Source organism: Melospiza melodia, chromosome 18 (assembly GCF_035770615.1).
Source record: "Melospiza melodia melodia isolate bMelMel2 chromosome 18, bMelMel2.pri, whole genome shotgun sequence".
Classification (NCBI taxonomy): domain Eukaryota; kingdom Metazoa; phylum Chordata; class Aves; order Passeriformes; family Passerellidae; genus Melospiza; species Melospiza melodia.
This window is the reverse complement of record NC_086211.1, coordinates 2,439,638-2,463,720: the sequence shown is the minus strand read 5'-3', so window position 1 is coordinate 2,463,720 and position 24,083 is coordinate 2,439,638. Positions and strand designations below refer to the sequence as shown.

Sequence of the window (24,083 nt, the reverse complement as noted above, 5' to 3'; positions counted from 1 at the left end):
CTGCCATTGCCTGGCTTCACCTTCTCCTGCTGGCAACTGATGCATCCTCACAGCTGAATTTGGGGTGGTAGTTTGGGTTGTTGTCAGCCTTCACCTGCAACACTGGAGGGGAGAAACTGCCCCTCAGAGTTTTATTTAGCTAAAAGAACCAACCCAAACCCAACCTCAGTCAGGTGCAGGCTGTAGGGTCCCTCATGGTGGGATGACTGGGATGCTGGGGAGCAGCACTGCCAGAGGAATCTCCACCGGCCACATTGGGGTCGGTGTTTTGGCAAAAGGCATCACCTTGCCAGTAGGAATAATAGCCAGGAGGGGGAGGGGGCCGGGGCAGGCAGACAAGCAAATCCGTTTTATCAGACGCCGCATATTTTATGAAAGCACATTTCAGCTCTTCAGCCTTGGAAAGCTTTTCATACCCTTTAATTTTCTAATAAAAAGGAATTACGTTTGCTGAAAAGCCAGTAACAAGATTCACTGTCATTGTCTTTTGTACAGACCGTAATTCCTGGCTCGGGCTCCTGCCTGCAGCCCCGTTGTGTGGTCCCAGGTGTGGGTCTGGGGTGCTGGCAGGGGGACCTCAGGACCATGGCTTTGTCACTGGGAGCTTGTGGCAGGTGCTCAGGAATGAGGGGGTGGAGGTGAGCACCATGTTTGTCTGCATCCACAGTGGTGCCTCTTGGTGCCCAACACAGATCCCTGAGAAAGCAGCAGCTGGTTTTGAGGTGGTTCCTGTTGCCTGAGCGTGCCAGGTGGGATGGCCTTTGAACCAAAAATCAGTTTAATTGCATGGTCATTGGTTTGAGAGCAGTGTGAGGTCCTGACGAGGCTGGTGGCTGGCAGACAGCTTTCCTGGTCTTTGATGTGGCTGGGACAGGTTGTGGTTGCACACGTGTTGGAGCAATGGGGTATCTTTGCTGAGGACAATGAGCTGGTGTCCCCTGGCCCTGCAGATCTGGCTGGTGAAAAGGTTCAGCTGGGCAGCCAGCAATTCCCAGTTATCCCCTTCCATCCTGGGTATCCCTCCTGCAGGCTGCAGGACCTACCACACTGACATCTCAGCAAGCCCAGGGCACTCCCAAACCCCAACCATCCACAGGCTCTGACAGCGGGCAAAGCATCTCTGGTTACCAGCACCAAGACCCACCATCTCCTCCCAGCTCCCCGCGAACCCTGAGCACATCCTGGCGGTGTTTGCAGCATGGAGAGCCCTCAGGGGCTCGCTCACACCCATTTTCCTGCAGGGGTGCATCCCCTGGGATCGCCGGAGCCTCAGCCCTGCCGGTGCCACGCGGCTGCCACGTGGCGCCGGAGCCGCGACGCCGCTGGCGCTGCCTCCCCTTCCGAGCTGCTCATTTGAAGTTTCAGCTCACCGGCTGTCTTCGTGCAGGTGGGATGCACAACCAGCCCACAAACACCAATAAATATCTCCTATATCCTCCTCCCCTCCACCCCCCGCCTCCAATTCTCGTTTTCATTCTTACTTCCCAGCTGGTTTTGGGGGGGAAAACGGATTTTCAAAGCTTTCCGTAAACGTGTGTAACAATGGGAAGCGTTGCCTTTTAGCCTGCGGCCGGCACAGTTTTAAATGAGGTCCCAGGTAGTCATGGTTACCTCTCCTCTTCAGTAAGAGATGACTTTTATTTCCTGCCTTTTGTATTTGCACATCTCAGATATACATTCTCCTAAACCATAATTGGTATTCACGGATAGACAGGAACGCAGGAGTGAGCTGCCACAAGAGGGGAAGAGCCAGATGGACGCAGGGGGTGTCAAGGTCTCCAAGCCCCCAAACATCAGGAAATCTTAATTTCAAGTCATTTTTCCTCCCCTAGCAAGGGCGGGGAGGCAGACCTGTCTCTCCACAGCCTCAGGGCTTGTCCTGATCCCACCTCCCTTGCAGCATCCTGGCTATTCTGGCTGAATTCGGGATTTACCCTCTTATCCTGCAAGCCTCTCCATCATCCTGCATCCCCCCCATGCATCCCTGGATTGTGCTGAGCTGGGAAGGTGAAAGAGGGGCTGCCCTGTGCCCCTTGTCCCCAAGCAGAGTCCTGACCCCCCCCCAGGCACTTTGGGGGGCACCCCTTGATTTTTGGAGGCACCAAGGGGGAGCAGAGCAGTGGGGCTGCGCGCTCACAGCGGGCACAGCCCGGGGAGCGGGCGCGGGAGGGAGAAGCGCTTGGCAATGATTGATGAAAGATCATCGCCTCATTCCACGGGATCATTGCTCAGAGTGTGGGCAAAGCTGCGAGTCCCAAGGGAACCATCGCCTGGATGCATGTGAGCCTGCGATTCAGGGCAGAGGGGATGCAAAGCCACATATTTTATGCCTTTTTTATTTTTTTCCTCTCTCTCTCTCTCTCTCTCTCTTTCTCTCTCTCTCTCTTTCTAAAGCACCAGGAAAACAAAAACCCAAGCTGTCTAATCAGAGACAAGCAGATTCCACCCACTTCCTTGGAAAACTTGCATTTGCTAGGAAATCATCTCGCTGCATTTACAGCAAGCAGAGTGCCCCAGCGGTAGCTCGTGCCTTTCTGGCAGGATGATAACCAGTGCTGAACAATTATTGCGCTGGAGCGGGAGCAGCAGACATATTGGCTTTTCTCAGCCAGCAGGAAAGAATTTGCAAAACTAAGCAGGCGACTGGAGCAGCTCGGATTTGCAGCGTTGGATGCGCGGTGCCGCGGATTCACAGCTCACCAGATTTGCTGGTGGCAGCATATCAGGGACTCGCACACCGCATGCACCTGGGCTCCTATTTACATGAATTTTTTTTTTTTTTTTTTTTTTTTTTTTGCAAGGGAAGGGCTTGATTTTGCTGCCTGGAAAATGTGTCTGATTCCCAGCTTCCCCTGTGGATGCTCAGCCCCCCCAGGTGTGTGCTTGGGTAGTGGGGAGAAGTTGTTTGCTTTTTTGTTTTTCCCCTTTTAATGAGAAAAGTGTGTATTTGTCACAGAGTCGTAGAATGGTTTGGGTTGGAAGGGACTTAAAGACCATCCCATTCCAGCCCCTGCCATGGGCAGGGACATCTTCCACTATCCCAGGTTGCTCCAAGCCCTGTCCAGCCTGGCCTTGGACACTTCAGGGATGGGGCATTCACAGCTTCTCTGGGCACATGTGCCAGGGCCTCACCACCCTCCCAGGAGGATGTTCTTAAAAGAAAGTCTCAAAAAATACTGTCAAAATTGTTGTGAAGGGGGTTGTCCTTAAAAACCAGTGCTGGGAAGAAAGGCAGCAGTTCCAGCAGGATCCTGCCCCATGCCAGCCTGGCTGCCCTTAGCATCACCAGAGGAGCAGAGTTGGTCTGGGGGTTCCCAGGGGAACCCTCTTGGGGCACAGCCACAAATCCCCAATCAAGGAAAACTCCTTTGCTCAGTTGTAACTTCAGGCAGAGATGTGTGGGACTGCTGGAGCAGCTCCCATACGCAGAGGTTTTGTGGTTCTTCCACAGATAAAACTCTCCCACATCTGCCCTTGTCTTCTCCATGGGCTGGGCAGAGTGGAAGCAGAGAAATCCTTTTCCTTCAGGCTTGTGGGGTTGGGAACTGGATCTGTTCCCATTTCCCTCTGCCCACTCACAGCACTCCCTGTCTCTGCTGGAGCATTTCTGGAGGGGATGCTCCAGTGTGGAGAGGTGGCACAGTGAGGTTTTGGTGTGGATCTGACTTGTGTTCCTACCATGGGTGCTGCTTGCAGAGCCTGGGATACTCTTCCCAGCCCTGCTCGGGATGCAAACTGTGCATCAGTTGCACCAGCAGCTGATGGAGACTCCAGTATATTAGCAGCATTAATTAAGTTACAAAAATTATGCATGTTATCAGTTATGAGACGACCTTTCATAAACTCCGTTATTAAAGCAATAAAGCATGACCCGCTGGTCCTAACCAGTCTAATGGCTGGCTAAGAGCACGGTTTTTCACATAATACTTTTAGCAGGTCATTAGCTGGGCAATAAGATAACGTGGAGAGCCAAAATGACGTGCAGGAATGGCAGTGGAGGCAGAACAGTGCCTGATGAGGGGATGCAGGGCTGGGGGTCACCTGTCCTCCCACATGGCTTGTATGGGTGGGCAGGGCTGTGGTGGTGGCTGTGGTGGATGTTGGTGGAGTGATGGGTGATGCTGGGGTGCTCCCAGACTGTGCAGTGCTGAAATCCCAGTGCCACGGGGCAAACCCAGCCCTGGGGCAGGTGTGGGGCTGGTGTCAGACCCTCTGAGCCATGGTTTGCCTGCCAGAGCCCACCCTGCAGAAGGAAGATGGGGTGTTGTAATGTGGCCATCCCAACAGTGAGCTGTAGGATGAGGATGGAGGTTCTGACCTTCCATGGCGCCAGGGCTGGGATGGAGGGGCCTGGGCTCTCTCTGCCTGAGTGCTCTTGGTGTATGGACAGTGCTGGTCTCAGCACATGGCTGGTGTTGGTCTCTCTGGGCTGAAACCCCAATTTGGGGCTAGACAGGTTGGTCCCCTCCCTGCCACGCCTGGGGGGACATGCTAGGCATCCAGGGCCACCCAGAGGAACCCACCAAGCCCTGGCCCCCAGGTCCTGCTCCCTCCACAGCCTGGTGCTGTTATTGAGCCCACCCCAGCTGAGTATGATGCCCTCCCTACCCCTGGCTGTGCCATGAGACCTGGGCACACCAAGAGCTGCGCCACAATCCAGCACCCCCAAAGCGCCTTTGCCGGTCCCCGCCAGCCGTTTCCAAGCACTGACCCTCTCCATAAACAAAGGAGAGGGAGAGGGAGGGTGGCTGGCATGTTAATATACTCTCCCCCCCTCTTTTCCTCCCTTCATCCCTCTGGGAAAGGCCTTTGCAGATATAAGCAAACCTTGATTAAAAGCTGCCTGACAGGCAACGGCAGCAGCAAGCAGCAGGCAAGGAAGCTCTCCAAGTCCAAAGGGAGCTGCTTCTGCTGCTGCCGCTGCTGCCTCCATTCTCAGATGTCCCTGATCCTTTAATCAATCACAGCCGCGGAAGAGAAGAGCAAACAGCCGTGCCGGGGCAGAGGTATGTGCACGCATTCGTTCCAGCCGCAGCCCTGGGCTGCAGCACGGAGCCGTCCCCGCGCCCCGAGCTGCTCTTTCATCTCCCGGAGACAAGCAGGGGCTGTGTCCCTGCCCGTGCCTCCCACAGCCCCCAGGAATCCGCGTGGAGGATGGTTCCCCACGGGGAGCAGGCAGAGGGAGGAGGCTCCTGCCCTCTCCCCAGGTGCTCCATCCATCCATCCATGCATCCAGGATGCGTTCCTGGGTAGGGGATTCTCCCAGCTGCCATCCCATGGGCTGTGCCACACTGGCACTCGTGTGCCTGGCTAGCACGGGGAATGGGGTGCAGGGAGATTGGGGTGCTAGCTGCCATCCCATGGGCTGTGCCACACTGGCACTCGTGTGCCTGGCTAGCAGGGAGATTGGGGTGCTTGCAGATGTTGGGGAGCTCTGGGAATGGGGATAGCCACAGGGAGCCAGCCTGGCTGTTGTGTCTAACACAGGGCTGGCCAAAACCCATCCATCCTTTGGCGGGCACACGGAGCAGCGCTCGTGGCTCCTGGGGTGTCCCCATCGGGGGACAGAACCCCATCTTTGGCTCTGTGGGGTGAGCAAGGATCTGCTCCAGCCCCGGAGGGACAGGCAGGGCCTCACGCCAGCTGCGGCCATGCCTGGAACCACCAGCATGCAGAGAAACCGCCCACCCCCGGGATGATTTGTCACCGAGTCCTGTGTGTCACCGCGGGGCTCGCTCCACGGAGAGGCTGGAGATGGGGGCGGAGGGAGGGGAGAACCACGTCGTTTTAATAAAACCCAGCAAAATCCTCTCGTTCCTGACGTGCTTCCCCAGCTCGCGTGCGGCAGCGGGAGCGAGGCCGGCAGGGGCAGGCAGGGACCGCGATTTCCCTGCTTATTTTTGCTGCTGCTTATTTTTAGCGCCGCTTCTTAATATATTGTGACAGTGCCCTGGGACGCAGCGTGCCTCTGATCGCAGGAGAAGGTGTCTGGGGCAGGGCTGCTCGATGCCACCAACAAGCTGCAGCCAATGGACGGCACAAGGGCGGCTAACGAGGCACCCGGCGCTAACGGGGGGCCCCGGGGGAGCTGGGGGTGAACCTGGGCATTGAATTTGTCAGGGCTCTGCAGGGAGGGACTTGCTCTTGGGGGTTTTAATGTGTTTTTTAATTAGGCAGTTGTGGTAATGGCGGGCTGGTCACTGGCAGAGCTGGTGCCAGGTGGGAGCCGTGCCGTGGTAGAGCAGGTGCCTGTGCAGGCAGGGATGTGGATGGTTTGGTGTTTCAGGTACTTTGTGTGTATTGGGGGACTCCAGTGCTGTGCTGACTTTGATCTCCCTCCCTGGAGCTGTTTTTTGGAAAGGGCTGAGTGGTTTCCATGTCAAAACGTGCCTTACGGTTGCTGTTTTGGACCTCCGAGTGGGTTTTGATGCAAGGCAGAGAGGCAGCTGGCAGAGGCACAGGATCTTACTGGGATCAGGGTGAGATCCCACCAAGCCAGAGGTTGCTGGTGCTGGCTCAGCTGTGGTGTAATTCTGGTGGGGATGCTGTGTCTGTGGGGAGATCTGGGTGCAATGTGGGGCTGGGTTTGGCAGCAGGAGTCTGCGTGCACAGGCTCTGCCTGCCCCAAGCCCATTAGTGATGGATCTTTGTGGAATAACCCTCCTCATTAAGGCGAGCTACCCCATGTGTCAAAGCTGCTTTATAAGGAAATTATACTCAGCTCCAGCCGGGATGAGTGTATGTAAATGGGGCAATGAATAGCCCTGATTGAGACATCATGGGGCAGCTCAGCCCAGGACCCCTGGGAATCTCCAGTCCTGGGGGAAACAGGGGCTCCAGAGGGGCTGGAGGGTGCTGGTGGTGTGGGATGCACCTCAGCCACCTCCTGAGGTCTGGCAGCCTCTGTGTGCACTCAGGGCTTTGGCAGGAGCCATGGAGCTGGTTAGGGCTGGAATGTCTGCACGTGTTGGAAGCTCGTCACCACATCCTCCCAACAGCTTTGCAAAGTACCTCCTCTCTGCACTGTGTTTGGGGGAGTAGAGGGGAACCCCCTCTCTTCCATCCTATTCCCCAGTTTTGTCATGATGTCACTGCGTGCCCAGCACTGGCGGAGGAAGTGTGGAGTCCCGTTCTGCTCCTCATGCCATGACCTGAAGCCCTACTGAGCTGGGATTAAATCCTCCTGACCACACATCCGAGGTGCTGGGATGCTCCAACGTTTGGAAGAAGCAGGAAGAGTGTGCCAGAGATGAAGCCATCACAGGGCTTTGTTGCCCATAATGGGACACTGGGGACACCAAAGGACACCATGAGACACCGAGGTTCTTCACCCAGCACCTGTGCTCTCTGCTCCATCCCAGGAAGGAGCAGACACAGCACACACCAGCCCCCCGGGATCCAGGGGGAGCATCCCCTCAGGACACTGGCACCTCTTTGTGGAAGCAGGGTGACTGCTTGGCAGGGAATTGAGACCCTTCTTTTTTTTGGCAGCGCGTTCCTAATCAGCAGGACCCGCGCGCCCCGCCGCAGGCACGCCGCGCGCTGCTATTTATGGAGCTACTTGAAATACACCTGCAAGAGAGGAGAGGAGAGGAGAGGAGAGAGGAGCCAGCAAGTAAATAACCCAGCAACCCGCCGGAATGAAAGCAGGGAGAAGAGAGGCAGGCAAAAAAAAACCCCACAATGAAGTGTGATGTGGAATTGAGGGGCTCCGTCCCAATCATGCTGTGGTTTTCCACCAGGATGCTCAGTGGTTTTGGTGGTTGGTGGGGAGACCCCATCCCACTGTTGGCCACCTCAGTGCATCTCTGGAATGGGCAGGGGGATGGTGGATGGATGGATGGATGGATGGATGGATGGATGGATGGATGGATGGATGGATGGATGGATGGATGGATGGATGGATGGAGGGATGGATGGATGGAGCCTTTTGCCCACCTCCCCACTTGCTTTGTTTACCTCATGCTGCTGCTCATCTCCTGCCTCCCCCCCACCCTCTTCTGAAACATTATAAATCAAACAGCTTAAAATGTAAAGCATCAGAAATTCTAAAACCTTCATCTATTATTAACTGTGACAGTAAATTCCACCTCTGAATGTTTCACATAGCAACTGTTACCAGGACTCAGCATCCAAAGCTGATGTTCCAGCAACTTTCCATCACGGTGCCGCCGCCACTCCAGCAGTGCTGACACCAGCCTGGTGAGACTGGCTGCCACTCCCAACACTCTTCAGTGGGATTGGGATGCCAGCACAGAAACCGAGCTCAGATTTAATAAATACAGCCCAGGATCAGAAAGGAACTTGGTGCCTGCAGGTGGGAGCTGGTAGTGGGATCCCCCATTGTGGTCCTCCCTCTGTGCTGGTCATGCAGCCCTCCAAACTTCATTACTTTCACCATCATGTTATGAAGCACCATAAATAACAAGGATGGGGATGGAGTGGTTAAAATAAATGGATAGTGAAGGGTTTTTGCAGGGGTTGGTGTTTGCTTTTCTACCTCCACTTTGTCCTGGTGCTCATTGTTGTGGCCCCTGCGTGGTGACCCTCAGCCTGGCATGGGCAGGGGTTCTCACTGCTCTGAGCGTTGGGTTGTGCTGAGTTTGTGGTGTGCCAGGAGCCCTCGGGGATCAGGAGCCAGGTGTTCACCAGAGGGTTTGTTCACATTTTTGGTGTTTGCTTGCCTTCCCCACGAGCCATCGTGGCTCTGTTCTGTGCTGTGTCCCCTGCCTGGAGGTTAAGCTGGGGTGTTTTAGGTTGGATTTGGCTGCATGGCCGCACTGTGAGCCTGGCTGGAGGTAGGGAGAGCTGTGGCTCTGCAACCCCACGGAACGCTGAGCCTGCTCTGGTGAGAGCCCCACCACTGCACCAGCACCACGACCATGGCAAGGCTCACACCAGCACCCCAAGCACCCAAAACCACCCAAATTCCCCCAGAAACACCCACCAGGCCATGCCTGGTGCCCCCATACCCTGGCACAGGCATCCCTTCCTTGCCATCATCCTGGCTGTGCCACCTTCCTGCAAATCCTGTGGCTGCCCACTGGGATCTGGTGCCGTGCCACGCCATGCTGTGCTGTGCTGGCTGCAGGGCCAGGCAGCAGCGGCTGCTCTGCCTCTCCCCAGGGACAGGCAGCAATTTTCCTGCTCTGAAGAAGCCTGTGAAGGTTTTGAGTGAATCTGGGAAGCAAATCTAATTGGCAACCTGGTAATTCCTCGGGGGGACATGTACTTTGGTCATATCTAAGTACATTCCAGCCAGTGTTTAAGACACGCTGAATCCAAACTTGGACAGTCAAATACCAGCAGCTCTAAGCTCCTTATCTATTTCAGGCAGATTAACTCCTTAATCATCTCTTTTGGAAGTTCCCTGCCCCAAATTCCTCTCCCCTCCTTTTCCCCCGCCCCCAGTTTTTCAGCAGGAACAAAAGGAGCCGATTTTGCGGGGTGCCAGAGGTGGGGACGGCGCCCGCCGTGATTGACAGAGTCAATAACCTGGAGCTGGGAGAAGCCTTTGGAAATCTGCTTCCCACTTCACCTGCCCCAGTATTTGTCTTCAGGATTTGAAGCTGGGGAATATATAATACCGAAATAATTTACCACACAGCATCAAACCTCAATTTATTATTTTCAACCTTCTTTTCTTTTATGTTGTTTTTTTTTTTTTTTTTTTTTTTTTTTACTTGATTTATTTCTTTCAACACCGTTTTGTCCTTATCATTTTTCCTTTCCCCGGGGGGATTCCAGCTCAGCATCCCCTAGCAGGTGACCACTCTGCATCCCCCTAGCCTGCCGGTGGCAGGGGGATGCTCATCGCCTCGCTGGCAGGCAGGGGACAGGCGGTGCTGGCCGCTGTCACTCAGGGGAGTGCCGGAGCATTCCGCTCCATTACCGAGCTGTCTGCTGCCGGCAGGGGACGGCTCAGGGCGCAGCACAGCCGGGATCGGCTCCGCTGCACGGAGCAGATGCTGAGAGCTGGCAGCTGTGCGGTGCCCATACCTGGAAGCGCCTCACAGAGGAGGCGGTGGCAGTGGGGAGCTGCTGGTGGCTGGGTCGTGAGATCGGCTGCCCCAAAGGTGGAGGCGGGAGTTGCCACAGGAAGGCAAAAGGGGGGCAGGGGATGCCCCCCATAACCGTGAATCCCATGAGGGGGTCTCAGTGAGACAGGGATCACCAGTGGAGTCACCGAGGATCTCTCTGGGATCACCAGTGATAATTGAATAGCACTCACCTGAAACACAGCCATAAATGTCCCATGTGCCCAGCGTGGTGGGGACGCTGGGACAAAGCCCCATCTTCTCCTGGAGGGAGAGAGTTTGGGATGGGGAGAAGGCCTGGGATGGTGCCAGGGTCTGTCCTTTGCTGTCAGCCACCATCCCACAGCAGTGAGGCCTCCTGGTTTTGGATGTGGCAGTGTGAATTTGCTGAATTTTCCTGATAGAAAAACAGGGATGAGCCAGAGGGGCTGGACCCAGTGGCACATTCACAAGAGCTGAGAATGTCCTGGGGGTGATGGGCACCTGTCATCCTTTGGGATGACATCCAGTTCTGCTGGGGATGGGGAGACCCACTGTAAAGTACCCACACCCTGGGGCTGGGACATGAGTCTGCTCCATCCCCCTGCTCCAGGGCTGGCACTTCCCAGCACCAGCACTGGACCCCAGCACAAACCTGGACCTCTCTGCTGTGGGGAAACTGAGGCACAGCTAGAGAGTGGTCCTGCTTCCAGCCCAGTGGATTTTCCAGTTCCAGGCTGCTGGGTGGGTGCCAGGTTCTGCCACCAGGTTTGGTGTGGCTTTGCTGGGCCAGCAGGTGCCAGGGGACCACGAGCCATCCCTGTCACATTCCCCAGGGACGCAGCCTTGTGCATCCAACCACATCCATGAGCAACCAGCTCAGGAGATGCAGGCCAGATCCAGGACTGGGATGAGGATCCTTTCCCTCTTCCATACTTGGGAGAGCTTTTATTTGCTTTTATTTTTGCTGGAAGCAGCATGAACCCCTTGGGGCATCAGCATGGCAGAGGAGGGTGCCAAGGGCATGGCATCTGCTCCCTGCCTTTCCTGGCAGGGATGGAGCTCCTGTCCTGCCTCAAGGGGAAACTGAGGCAGGGGACAAACAGGATGTGGGAGAAGAAGGGAGGGTTAATATTAGCGGTCACAGTAATGATTGGAATGGTTAATTATTATTGGAATTGAAGTGAGTCAGGCCGAGAGCAGGAGGGGAGGGAGGAAGGAAGAAGGATCCCAAGCTGTCAAGCAGAAAATGAGTAAAGAAAAAAAAAACATGAGCATGTGGAGAAGTGGCCAGGCTGTCACACTGCCCTGTGCTGCTCACTTGGGGTGAGGCTGGAGGGTTGGCTGAAGGTCACCACGGTGGTGGCAACAATCCCAGGGCCAGGTTGTGCCCATTGGTGCCCTGGCACCGTTGTGCTGACAGCTCCAGGCAGGTCTGCAGCAGGATCTGGGTTTGGAGACTGGGACTGCTGGATCCCTCCTAACCTCAGCTGTGTTCCAGCCTCCTGCAGGGTTGGTTTTCCTTCCCCTCAGAGCCCCAGGGTCGATGTCCAGCTGCTGGCTGGGGATCATGTGGAGCCTCACTCCATGGTACATCCGGCCATGAATTTTGCTCTGGAGTGGAGCATGGTTCACCTCCGGGGAGGGAATTTGCTCAGGAAGGCTCAGGCTGAGCAGCTGTTTTGCTGTGAGCCTCCAGCCTTTTTTTTCCCCTTCTTTTTTCCTTTTTTTTTTTTCTTTTTATACCTTTTTTGTTTTTCTTTCTCCTTTTCTCTCATTCTTTTCTCTGTGTTCTTCTTTCTTTTTCTCTTTTTTCTTTTTTATTTCCCTTTTCCTAATTTTCCTTTCCCCCCTCCTTTTTCCTTCTTTTTTCCCCCTTTTTTCTTCTTATTCCCCCTTTTTCTTTCCCTTTTTTTCTTCTTCTTATCCCCCCTTTTTTTCCCCTCCATTCCTTTTCAAATCCTTCCTTACCAGCTGACATTTTCCACCACCAAGAAAAAAAAAAAAAAAAGGCACAAAACCCAGCAACTTTGCTGTGACTCCCAGACCCTCCCATCACCCTCCCCAGCCCAACCCCCTGCAAACCTCCCATGCCTGACATCAAGGACCCAAAATAAAGGAGGAAGAACCGAGGGGAGAGAGGCTGGAGCTGGCGGCTGAGCCGGATTTCCATGTGAGGGGATGAGGTTGGGGCGGCCTCGGGCTTCCCCTGGCAAGCTCGGGAGGAACCGGGGCCAGCAGAAACGTTGAGTCATGAGTGCGGTTCGCAGGCGGTGGATTTTTTTGTTTTTTGTTTTTTGTTTTTTTTTTCCCAAGGAAAATTCCTCACCGGGGAGGAGCAGGGCTGGGAGGGGGGGGCAGCAGGGAAGGAGTGTGGCCCCTAAATGCGACACTGATCTGGGGAAGGGGATGGGGATGGGGATGGGGATGCAGCCCATTGCCATGGGGATTCCCTGGGCAGCTTCCAGCCCCTGGGAGGTTTGGATAAAGGGGCGGACCTGCCCAGGGAATTCCCCAGCAGCTGGATGGGAGGAGCAGCGTGATCTGGGGGGGCTGCGGGAGATGGGGACCCCATCCTTCCTCCTCCTCCTCCTCCTCCTCCTGCTTCCCCACATCCGCCCGCCCCCACGCAATGGGCGGCGCAGCCCCAGCTCCATTTATCATCATCTGCGGGCAAGTGAAGTGTGCAGGGAACAGCTGCTCCGCTCGGCTGAGCGCCGAAATGGGGCGGGACGCGGGGCTGGGGGGGGCTGGGGTACCGAAACCCCCCGGTCCCTGCGCTGGGATGGAGCACTGGCATGGGGGGAGATGCTGGGGGTGATGGGAGAGGTTGGGGAGGGATATTGAAGGGGTTCACTGCGGGGAGAGCACATTATTGGGGTACACTGGGGAATGGATGCTCTAATAAGAGTGCATTGAAGGGGTGCACTGGAGAGAGGGTGAATTAAAGGGGTTCATTGGGGAGCAGGACCATTATTGGGGTGCATTAAAGGGTTTACTGGGGAGGGGGACCATTACTGGGGTGCATTAAAGGGATTATTGGGGGACAATGCAGTAAGGGGGACTGCACTGGGAAGAGGGTGCATTAAAGGGGTTCACTGGGGAGGGGGACCATTACTGGGGTGCATTAAAGGGGTTCACTGGGAAGGGGACTATTACTGGGGTACATTAAAGGGGTTCACTGGGAAGGGGACTATTACTGGGGTGCATTAAAGGGGTTCACTGGGGGACAGTGCAATAAGGGTGGGGTGCACTGGAGAGAGGATGAATTAAAGACGTTTACTGGGGAGGGGACCATTACTGGGGTGCATTAAAGGGGTTTATTAGGGGGCAGTGCAGTAAGGGGGCGCATTGAGGGGGTGCATTAAAGGGGTTCGGTGAAGGGGCATTGAAGGGGGTGCCCTGGCAATGGGGTGTCTCTGGGGTGCAGGGATGAGCATCAGCAGCTCCACAGCTGCATGGGGGGTTTGCCCTACCCCGGGTGAGCCCCCCTGGTCCCTGTGCACTGCCGAGGGGGGTCTGTCTGTTTTCCATCCCTCCAGTTCCTCTCATTCCCAGCTCCTGAGGCAGGATGCCCTTTCCTGGTCTGTCCCACACACCCCGGCTCCCCCCGCCCGCAGCCTCCCCTTTTCTCTCCTCCCTTAATAATCAAATTCTCCGGAGCACTTTGCGGTGTGGCAGCCAGCCAGAAAGGGTTTCTTTAAACTCCACCAGCTCACAATTAAACAAATCCGGGGCTGACGCTACTCGATAGGCGCTTATTCCCCTCCCTGAGAGCTGCCGGGGGATCCGGGGGGGTCCAATCGCTTCGTTCCCAGCTCCGATAGCGCCCCACGCTGTGGGGCAGGGTTGGGAGCGGGTTTTGGGGTGGGGAGCGGGGTGGGGAGCGGGGTGTCCGCGGTGCCAGCAGCGCTCTGATGGCGGAGCATCCCCCTGCGAGAGCGCCATGCTATTTTTAGTGGCTGAGTCCTTGTTGATGGAGCAGCCGGAGGAGCAGCAGGGCTGGATCAGCCCCCGCGGGATGAGCAGCAGCTGGGAAGGGAGCGAGGCCGGCGAGCAGGGACACGGGGAACCCTTGTGCCCCATGGGGCTGGGGGGCTTGGGGGCTTACCGAGGGTCCCTGACATCCATGGGGGAGGGAAGGAAGGAAGGAAGGAAGGAAGGAAGGAAGGAAGGAAGGAAGGAAGGAAGGAAGGAAGGAAGGAAGGAAGGAAGGAAGGAAGGAAGGAAGGAAGGAAGGAAGGAAGGAAGGAAGGAGAGGAAGGAGAGGAAGGAGAGGAAGGAGAGGAAGGAAGGAAATAACACAATAACATGAAATCCAGCCCCCATCATGGCCCCAGGTCATACCCTGGCCCATCAGGTCCTTGTGTGTCCCCCGTGAGTGACACAAGCTGTGCTGGCCTGTCTGTGCTCCCCTGGGACCAAGGGCACAGGATGCTCTGGCTGCAGCCAGCAGTGAGAGCTGCTCCTTGTGTTCCAGGGACAGGGTTGTGCCTGTGCTGGTCACCCTGGTGGCCCCAAGTCCCTGTCCCCTCCCTTCCCAGGAACCCTGGCCACATCACGGCTTTGCCAAGGGCAGGTCCAGCTGCAGCCATGCACCAACAGCCCTGTATCGATTCCCATCTCACAGGCAGTGTCTGGAAACTTCTTCAGGGTCAGGAGAGCACATCCAGCAGGGACGTGGCAGGGACAGTGAGTGGGCAGGGCCCCTGGGGCCAGCCACAGCCACCTCCCTCTCCGGGGGAAGGCTGTAACCTCCCTGCTGTCGACAGCTTGATTTGATGCCATTAGAGCTTTGCCGGGAAACAGCCTGCATCAGGCACAGCATCTGGCACGGCCCTTCCCCAGCAGCGCTGTGGCACATCCGAGAGCAGAGCTGGCCTCTGGCACTGCCAGCAGCTCTGGGTGCTGCTGGTGATGAGAGTGTCCCCTCCCAGGGACAGCCTGGTGCCCCACAGGGACATGGCACCGTGGCTCTGGGAGTCCCTGGTGGGATTTCACAACACGTTCCCTCTGTGCGTCCCCAGCTCCGTGTGCCCGTGACTGATCCTTCCCCTCGCACCGTGCACTTCTGCTCATCCCAACATTGTCACAGCTGTTTGGAAAATTAACAACAATTAATTAATAATAATAATTAATTAATCACGATAATTAATAATAAAGGAGAAAGGGGAGAAAAGCTCCCCCTAAAGCTTCAGCCCAGGGTCTTCTCAAGCCGATTTCATTTTTCAAACCCACTCCCACACAGCATGAAGGGCTCTTTGCTCCCATTAATTCTCCCACCACAGCCCAGGGCTGCCCCATAGCCTGGCTTTGATTTTCCTGCCTTTGTTCCAGCAGCACTGGCACAGGATACCATGCTGTGGTAGGGGCTTTTGTGCCAGCTTTCCAGATTTTTTGGGCCCATCTTTTCCCTGGAATTTAGGCTTTAGCTGCATCCAGTTGCCCGCAGAGCCTGCAAGATGCGGCTGCAATTTGTGGCAGTGACATGGAAAACATCCCAAAAGGGGATGGGGAGCAGGGAGGGATGGGGTGCTGGGCTGGTGTGGGTGGCACTGAGCCTGGGGACTCCACTGTGTGATTGGTGCGTGCCCGAGCAGCTGGTGCTTGTGGAAATAGAATTCAATAAAGCCCCATGTGTGTGTGTAGACCCCAAAAAGGTGCTGAGGTGTTACTGGTGGGTGCTGCAAGGAAAAGGGCTGAGCTGGGGCCTGTCAGTCCAGCAGTGGTTTATGTGGCTGTGGCAGAGCTGCCAGCAAAGGGACCGTGTGGTGTTTGGCATGTTGTGGCCATGGCATGAGGGTGATGGAGGGACCTGTGGGGACACACATGAATCTGTGTCCTGGCTCAGGGCTGCCTGGCACCACAGGGAAGTGTGGCAGGAGCTGGGATGGGCTCAGATAGACACTGCCAGCACCTATGCCCTCCTCTTGTTACACTCATTGCCTTGCTGAGGGGACAGCCCTGGTGTCACCACTGTGTCACTGCCGAGGGAGCAGCACTGAGGATGTCCCTGGACAGCCACAAACCCCTGGGGCTGCCCTAACCCAGGCTGACAAATCCCAACCTCATCCAGGCTTGCATCCACCGCAGTACCTTCAACCCACGGGCGCTGGGGACAGGCAGCACGCATCCCCCTGCCACCGAGCCCTTCATTAGCCCCCACGAGCCACTTGACTGCCTTGAGAGATCAAACCGGTGCCCCAGGTGTGTCCCTGCTCCCGGAGCGAGCGGGCCGAGGAAATGGGGAGCTTTAATGACGCCGGTGGCGAGGCTCGGTAATGACGGGAGCAGACAGCTTCCAGATGGCATCGCGCCGGGGCAGGGGCATCGCCGGGGCCGGGGGGGCTGCGGGAGGCGGCAGCCGGCAGAGACGGGCACAGCCTGCAAGTTGAAATGACTTTTTTTGCAGCAGAGCCTGCGGTTCTGGCCCTCCGCGCTGCTGCTTCCAGTAATTAGCCCAATAATTAAAAAGAATGGCGATAAGAGGGGTGTGCAGAGGCGCTCGCAGGATCCCGGCATCCCTGGGGAGGCGTGTGAGAAGGGCGGGAGTGATTTGCGGATGTGAGGGGTGGTGGATGTGTGAAACACAAAGCAGAGGGACCCCGGCACCGTGTGGGGGTCACTGCAGCAGGTGAGCAGGCAGAGAGGGAGGGGTGGGCAGCAGGGGTGGGCAGCTTCAGCAGCAGGGGCAGGAGGGTGGCTGAGCCCACTGCACGCGGGGAGGAGGCAAGCAGACCCCAGCACCCTCCTGGGCATGGGCACCGTGCTGTGATGCAGGGAGAGGGGATAGAGGAGGATGCAGGAGGCTGCAAGGTGGGGATGCAGCGCCTGGCAGTGTGATGCAGGGCGACAGAGCACGATGCAGAGTGATGAGAGGTGACACAGAGCCAGCTGCTGCCATCCCGGGCGGTGCAGTGCACAGGGATGGAATACAGGGCAATGAGATGCAGGACAATGCAATGCAGGGCAGCACAATGCAGGGGGATGTGGTGCAGGGTGATGTGAGGTGAGGCAGGAGGAGGATGCAGGGCAATGCAGTTCAGGGCGATGCAATGCAAGGCAACACGATGCAGGGAGTCAGAATGGGAAGTGATGCGGTGCAGGATGAGGCAAAGCAGTGTGATGCAGGGCGATGCAAATCAGGGTGATGAAAGGCAAGGCAACGTGGAGCAAGGGTAGGTAGTGTGAGGCGATGCAATGCAGGGCAAATCCGGGCGATGCAGTTCGGGGTGATGCAAGGCAACAAGATGCAGGGAGGTGAAACACGAGCTGAGGTGCTGAAGAGCAACACAAGGCCGTGCAGGCAATTCAGTGCTCCACGGGGTGATGCCAGACAATGCAGGGCAGTGAGAGGTGATGCAGCATCACGTGCTGTGTTCCGGGGTGGCTGTGAGTCGATCCCCAGTGGGGTAATGCCCAGCAGCTGAGGTGAGGCGAGGCAGGGATGTCCCCATGGTGCAGGTGACACTGGCCCTCCCGGACCCTGGCCCACCGCGGTGGCGACGCTTCATTTGAATTCTCGCCTCTCTCTCTTCGCAGATAACGAGCCCGCGCCATGCAGTCCTTTCGAGAAAGGTGTGGTTTCCATGGCAACCAGCAGAGCTACCAGCCGACTTCACAAGATACATCACGCCTGGAGAATTACAGGCATCAAAGTCAGGCAGGGCCGAACTGCGAGCGGCAGAGGCTGGTGGCGAAGGAGTACTACAGTCAGCAGCAGCTGCCGTACGCGGGCTATGAGAACAGCGCCGTGGAGAAATACCACCGGGGAAACAAGCAATTAGCGGGGCAGCAGCTGCAGGGCAGGCCGGCCTTTTCCAATTACACCGTGCAGGAGAACAGCCCTTATCCGGCCCGGTATTCCGGGGACGAGAGCCTGCAGGCGTGGGGAGGCCAGCCACAGGCACTGCCCGGCGGTGTGGCCAAGTATGAGGACAACCTGATGAAGAAGACGGTGGCGTTGGCGGGCGGGCGGCCGTACCACGAGCCGGCGGCCGCCTCGCTGCCCTTCCGGACTCACTTCCAGCAGCAGCCGCAGCAGCAGCAGCAGCAACAGCAGCAGCAGCAGCCGCCCGCACTCCCCTACCCCAAGCTGCAGCGGCAGAAACTGCCCAACGATGTCTCCTCACCCATGCCCTTCTCACAGAGCCCTCACTTCGGGCAACACTCCCAGTCCTTCCCTGCCTCCTCCACCTACTCCTCGGTGCCGGGGGGCAGCCAGCCCGCACACTCCTACAAGAGCTGCACGGCGCCCTCGGGGCAGCCGCCGCTGGAGCGGCCCCTGGGCAGCGCTGCCAGCCTGGCCCCTGGCCCCCGTGTGCCCAACCTGCACGGCTACCAGCCCAACCGCATTGGCTACGAGCAGCCCCCGCAGCCGCCACCGCAGCCCCCGCAGCCGCCACCACCACCGCAGCCCCCGCAGCCGCCACAGCCCCCGCAGCCCCCGCAGCCCATGCAGGGGCGGCACCACGCCTCAGAGACCCTCCACTACCAAAACCTGGCCAAGTACCAACATTACAACCAGCCAGGCCAGACCTACTGCCAGGGCGACGCGCCGCCCGTGCGGACGCCGGAGCAGTACTACCAGACCTTCAGCCCCAGCGCCAGCCACTCGCCGGCTCGCTCCGTCGGCAGGTCCCCGTCCTACAGCTCCACTCCCTCCCCGCTGATGCCCAACCTGGAGAACTTCCAATACAGCCAGCAGCCCCTGAGTGCTGGTGCCTTCCCAGCCGGCATTGCTGACCACAGCCATTTCATGCCGCTGCTGAACCCTTCTCCCACTGACGGGACGAGCCCCGACACTCAATCTGGGAACTGCAAAAACTTGCAGAAGGAGAAGCTGCCCGAAAACCTGCTGTCAGACCTGAGCCTGCAGAGCCTGACAGCACTCACCTCCCAGGTGGAGAACATTTCTAACACTGTCCAGCAGCTGCTGCTCTCCAAAACAGCTGTGCCCCAGAAAAAGGGCATCAAGACCCCAGCGAGGACCCCCGAGCAGCTTAAGGGGCAGCACTGCAGTCCTGAGAGCAGCACCTACTCGGCAGACCAGGTGGGGACCCCCCTGTCTGACCCACTGAGCACCCCCCAGTCTGTCCACGCTGAGACACAGGACACTGACTATCTCAGTGGGTCAGAGGACCAGCTGGAGAGGAGTTTCCTGTACTGCAACCAGAACCGCAGCCCTGCCCGCGTCAACAGCAACTCCAAGGCAAAGCCTGAGTCAGTATCCACCTGCTCTGTGACCTCCCCAGATGACATGTCCACCAAATCAGATGACTCTTTCCAGAGTATCCACGCCACCCTGCCCCTGGAGACCTTCACCAAGTATGTGAGCAATGAACGGGACTGCCCCCGACTGCTCCTCAGCGCCCTGTCCCAGGAGGAGCTGGCTTCTGAGATCATCGTCCTGCAGGATGCCATCAATGAGAAGGCAGACAAAGCCTGGGCCAACTTGCCCATGCTGGGCAAGGAGACCACCAAGTCCCCCTTCCAGATGGAGAACCACCGGCCCAGCCTGGACTCCATGGTGAAAGGTGCCTGGCCCAGCCAGGGTGACTCCAGCACGCTCACCGAGCCCCTCAAGCTGGACAAAGCTTCAGGGGCCAGCACAGGGAAGGACTTTAGTGAGGAGGTGTATGAGGGTCCCCAGGTGGAGTTCACAGCCACTGAAAGCAAGGATGTGCTGAAGGACACTGCCCCACTGGCCTTCAATTCCAAGCCCAGCATCCCGGCAGCGACGTCCAGTGCAGGAGCCACCGGCTACAGCTGCTACTCAAACACCACCGCCAACTCGGTGGCGTCCGAGAATGCCATGGAGCATTTCGAGTGGCCGGAGGAGAGCCTGGGCGAGGCCTGCCTGCGGTGGAAGGATCTCCAGGCCACCGACCTCCCCAAGGGCTTGTTCCCCAGCAAACTGGTGAGCTCCTGCAAGGAGAAAAAAAACGCCTGCGGCTTGGACCTGTGCGATGGAGAGCAGCCAGCCAAGAGTGAGCCGGTCCAGGACTTTGGCCAGCAGGTGATGGAGGAGGAGGAGGAGACACTGACCTACGATGAAGCAACAAAGGCAGACAGCGAGAGGTGGCTGCAGGACACCCGGCACTGCTGCTCAGCTGGGGACTTTAGTGAGATCCCCATCATCTCCTCGCCGGATCTGAAGGAGTCAGACCTGGAAGCAGAGGAGTACTCCTCACTCTGTGAGCTGGCTGGCTCGGAGCAGAAGTCAGTGACGTACGATGCCTCACCACCCAAGCCCCCGGAGATGCCGGCCGTGCTGTCCTCCAGCGAGGTGCCTGTGTCTGCCGAGGAGACCGTCAGCACCGTGGAGAAGGAGAGCTTAGCTCCCACCCCACGCCTCTCTGGCCAGTCTGTCATCCTGCTGGGCCCCGCTGTGGGCACGGAGACCAAGGTGAAAAGCTGGTTCAAATCCTCCCTGCCCCACATCCAGCCTGAGGAGGAGAATGGCGGAGGGGAGACATCCCACCTGGAGGCGGCCGATGCTGAATCCGCCTCATCGGTCATGGTGAAGCAGCAACTCGCGCCCGAAAACGTGCTGGGGAAGATGGAGCCTGTCTCACGGGGCAAGAGCCTCCGCAACAAGAGGGTCCACTGCCGGCTGCCGGAGGGGGATGGCTCTGGCAGCGCCGTGCTGAGTCCCTTCGATGAGCTGCCAGCAGCCAGCAGCGTGGCCGGCGTCTGCCTGGGGCCAGACGGACAGACGGAGGTACCGAGCAAGAGCGCCCAGAGCCAAACGCCGCGGTTCCCAGCCGAGGGGCTGCCGGCACGCATGTGCACCCGCTCCTTCACCGCCCTGGCCGAGCCCCGCGCCCCTGCCCCGCTGGAGGGACTGAAGGCCCCGGCGCACCAGGAGAAGCTGGGGAAGAAGCCCGGCTGCGGCGTGAAGCAGAGGGTGGCTTTCAAAACTAGGAAGCGCAACAGCCGGCCGGCCCCCAGGGTGGTCCAAAACGCCAGCGATGCCACCCTGCTGATGCCCGGCTTGGTGGCAGCAGAGGAGGTGGCAGGGCCGACACCGCTGGAGGGGGATGCGGTGGAAACCGGGGAGAGGGACCAGCGGTCGATGATCCTGCGCTCCCGCACAAAGACACAGGAGGTTTTCTACACCAAGCGGCAGAGGGGCAAGCGGGCAGCTGATGTCCGGCTGAAGAACTGCAAGGCGCCCAAAAAGCTCATATCCAACAACCACCTCCCACCTGCCTTCAAGCTGCCAGCACCGGGCAGCCCCCACAAGGAGGGCAAGGTGGGTGCCCGGATGAAGCTGCCCAAAGCAGGGCCAGGCGTGGGGGGCAAGATGTCGGAGCGGCCGCTGCACTCCCTGAAGAGGAAGTCCACCTTCATCTCCCCCATCCCCACCAAGAAGAGGAACCTGGTCCTGCGGAGCAACAGCGGTGGCGTGAAGGAGGAGAAGCCAGAGGGTCCCCCCAGCCTCTTCAAGAAGATGCCGGTGGCCAAGAAGGTGAAAGCCAAGCTGCCCCCCAAGAGCTCTGGCGAAGCCGTCCCAAAGCCCCCCCTGCCAAAGGAGGCCCCTGATGTCTGCATCAAGATCACCTCCCGGGCGGCCTTCCAGGAGGCCACCAAGACCAAAGTGCTGCCTCCCCGCAAGGGCCGCGGCCTCAAGCTGGAGGCCATCGTCCAGAAGATCACCTCACCCAACCTGAAGAAGTTCACCTGCAAACCAGCAGCCACAGCAGTGGCAGCCACAGTAGCTGCCTATGGCTCCTCCCTGGGCCCGGCTGGGGTGGAGCGGGAGCGGCTGGTGAAGCACAGTGGGGTGGCCGTGGCAGTGGGCGATGCCAGGCTGCCCAAGCTGGGGGCAGCACAGAAGGTGCCCTCCGTGCCCGTGGCTGAGCCGCTCTGCCGGAACCCCAATGGCCGAGCACCAAAGGGGAAGCCGGGTGGTGGGAAGAAGCTGCCCCATGACGGCTGCCAGGGGGAGGCTTGTGGGTCAACGCCGGGCACCCAGCCCAACCCCAGCATGGTGGCCAAGAACCTGGGGCTGCATCCCAAGAAGAGGAACCGCAAGGGCAAAGCAGCAGCGCTGGGCATGGCCAAGGCGCCCCTGAGCCCTGCACTGCCACCAGCACTGCCCCGGGAGCGTGCAGCCGGCCCGGGCGGTGCGGAGGAGGCGCCTCGGGAGAAGAAACCAAAGACTGAGGAGAAGGAGGCGGGGAGCAGCGATAGCCCTGCCGAGGGCCGCTCCTCCGCCGGGCCGGCGCGGGGGCCGAAGCCGCGGGCCAACCACTCCAACTACAACGGCTACTCCAAGCGGCAGCGGAAGCGCCTGGGCCACGGCAAGGCCAAGGCGGTGCCGGCGCGGTGCAAGAGCCGCGGGAAGCGGCGGCGGCAGCCCCAGCAGGCCCCGCTGCTGCACCCCGCCGAGCCCGAGATCCGCCTCAAGTACATCTCCTGCAAGCGGCTGCGGGCGGACAGCCGCGCCCCGCCCTTCGCTCCCTACGTCCGCGTGGAGCGGCGCGGAGAGTTCTCCACCACCTGCACCGTCGTCAACTCGCCCGGCGACGAAGCGCGGCTGCAGCGGGGACCGGCCGGGCCGGCGCCGCGTCCGCGGGCGGCCCTGCCCGCCTCCTCCACCATGCACATGGGGCCGGTGGTGTCGAAGGCGCTGAGCGCCGCGTGCCTGGTCTGCTGCCTCTGCCGCAACCCCGCCAACTACAAGGACCTGGGGGACCTCTGCGGGCCCTACTACCCCGAGGACTGCCTGCCCAAGAAGAAATCGCGGCTGAAGGAGAAGGCGCGGGCGGAGGCGCCGGGCGAGGACTCCGCCGTGCCCGCCGCGGCCGAGCGGGCGCCCCGCGGGACTGAGGGCGGCTGCGGGAAGGCGGCGCGGCCCGAGGCGGCCGCCGAGGCGGCCAAGCAGAGCTCGCTGCGCTCCAGCCCGCGGGGCATGTTCCGTCGGCTGCAGAGCTGCTACTGCTGTGACGAGAGGACAGAGGGCGAGGAGGCGGCCGAAAAGCCCCGGCGGCACGAATGTCACAAGGCCGAGTCGCCGCCGCAGGAGCCGGCGGGCGACACTCAGGAGCACTGGCTGCACGAGGCCTGTGCCGTATGGACCGCTGGGGTTTTCCTGGTGGCAGGGAAGCTCTATGGGCTGCAGGAGGCTGTCAAGGCGGCTGCCGACCTGGTAAGAGCTCGGCCGCACGCCCCAGGCGGCATCTTCTTCTGCTGGCCTCCTTCAGCCAACGCCATTGCCGTGTCTGCGCCTCCGGGAGGGATGGAAATCCATAGTTTTGCCCTGGGAGAGCAGGGCAGGGGCTCAGCACCCTGAGCCCTGCTGGGTCCCTATGAGATTTGTGCTGCTGCGTCTCTGATAGCACCTGAACTCTCCCTTTTAGGCACAGGAATAACTTGCAGTTTATGTTTTAGGAAGGCAAAAGGTTATGTTTGGCCTCTCTGGTATGGTCACATCCCCTGGCCCAGCTGTGTGTTGCACAGGGTGGCTCAGAGCAGGACAGATGCTGCAGGGTGGGAGATGAACATGGGCACAACACAGCCTGGTGCCGCCGTGATGGGCAGCAGGGGAAGGGGAGCTGGAGGGAGGGGATGACCCTGCCCTGCTCCTCTCCCTCAGTGGTTGGAGCAAGGTGTGAGCAGAGTAGGGAGGTTGCTGAAGGGGATGAGGAATTGTGGCTGGCTATTCCTGGAAGTGTTCAGAGCTGGATGGGGATTGGAGCAACCTGTTCTAGTGGAAAGTGTTCCTGCCTGTGGGAGGGGGCTGGAATGAGATGTTTTTTTCAGGTCCCTTCCACACCATCCTGGGATTCTGTGACGTGGATTTTTAGTGCTGGGGAGAGGAAGGGATCAGAGGCTGGGCAGGGGGTTTCCAGCAAGTCCCGCAGTTCCAGGTTTGAGGGCTGGCTGTATTCCCAAGCCTGCGTGCTCATTTCATGGCTGTCTGGAGGCTGCTGCCCTCACCACAGAGCCAGTGACAGGCATGGTGTGGTTCACAGTGCGCTGGCATGGGAGGAAGGATGTTGCAAGGAGGGGCTGGAGAGGATCGGGGACACACCCGTGTTGCCCTCGCTGCTGGGGCTG

At 58.7% G+C, this 24,083-nt stretch overlaps 1 protein-coding gene across 5 annotated transcripts in view; it reads left to right on the top strand.

Moving 5' to 3' along the window:
- The window catches only part of RAI1 (retinoic acid induced 1), a 75,015-nt gene that overhangs the window by 48,316 nt on the left and 2,616 nt on the right, over window positions 1-24,083 (top strand). For all 5 annotated transcript variants that reach the window (XM_063171650.1, XM_063171651.1, XM_063171652.1 and 2 more), the window contains one exon: window positions 17,559-23,172. In XM_063171650.1, the coding sequence (XP_063027720.1) occupies window positions 17,575-23,172 (5,598 nt within the window). In that variant the 5' untranslated portion in view covers window positions 17,559-17,574. The remainder of the gene's footprint in view (window positions 1-17,558; window positions 23,173-24,083) is intronic.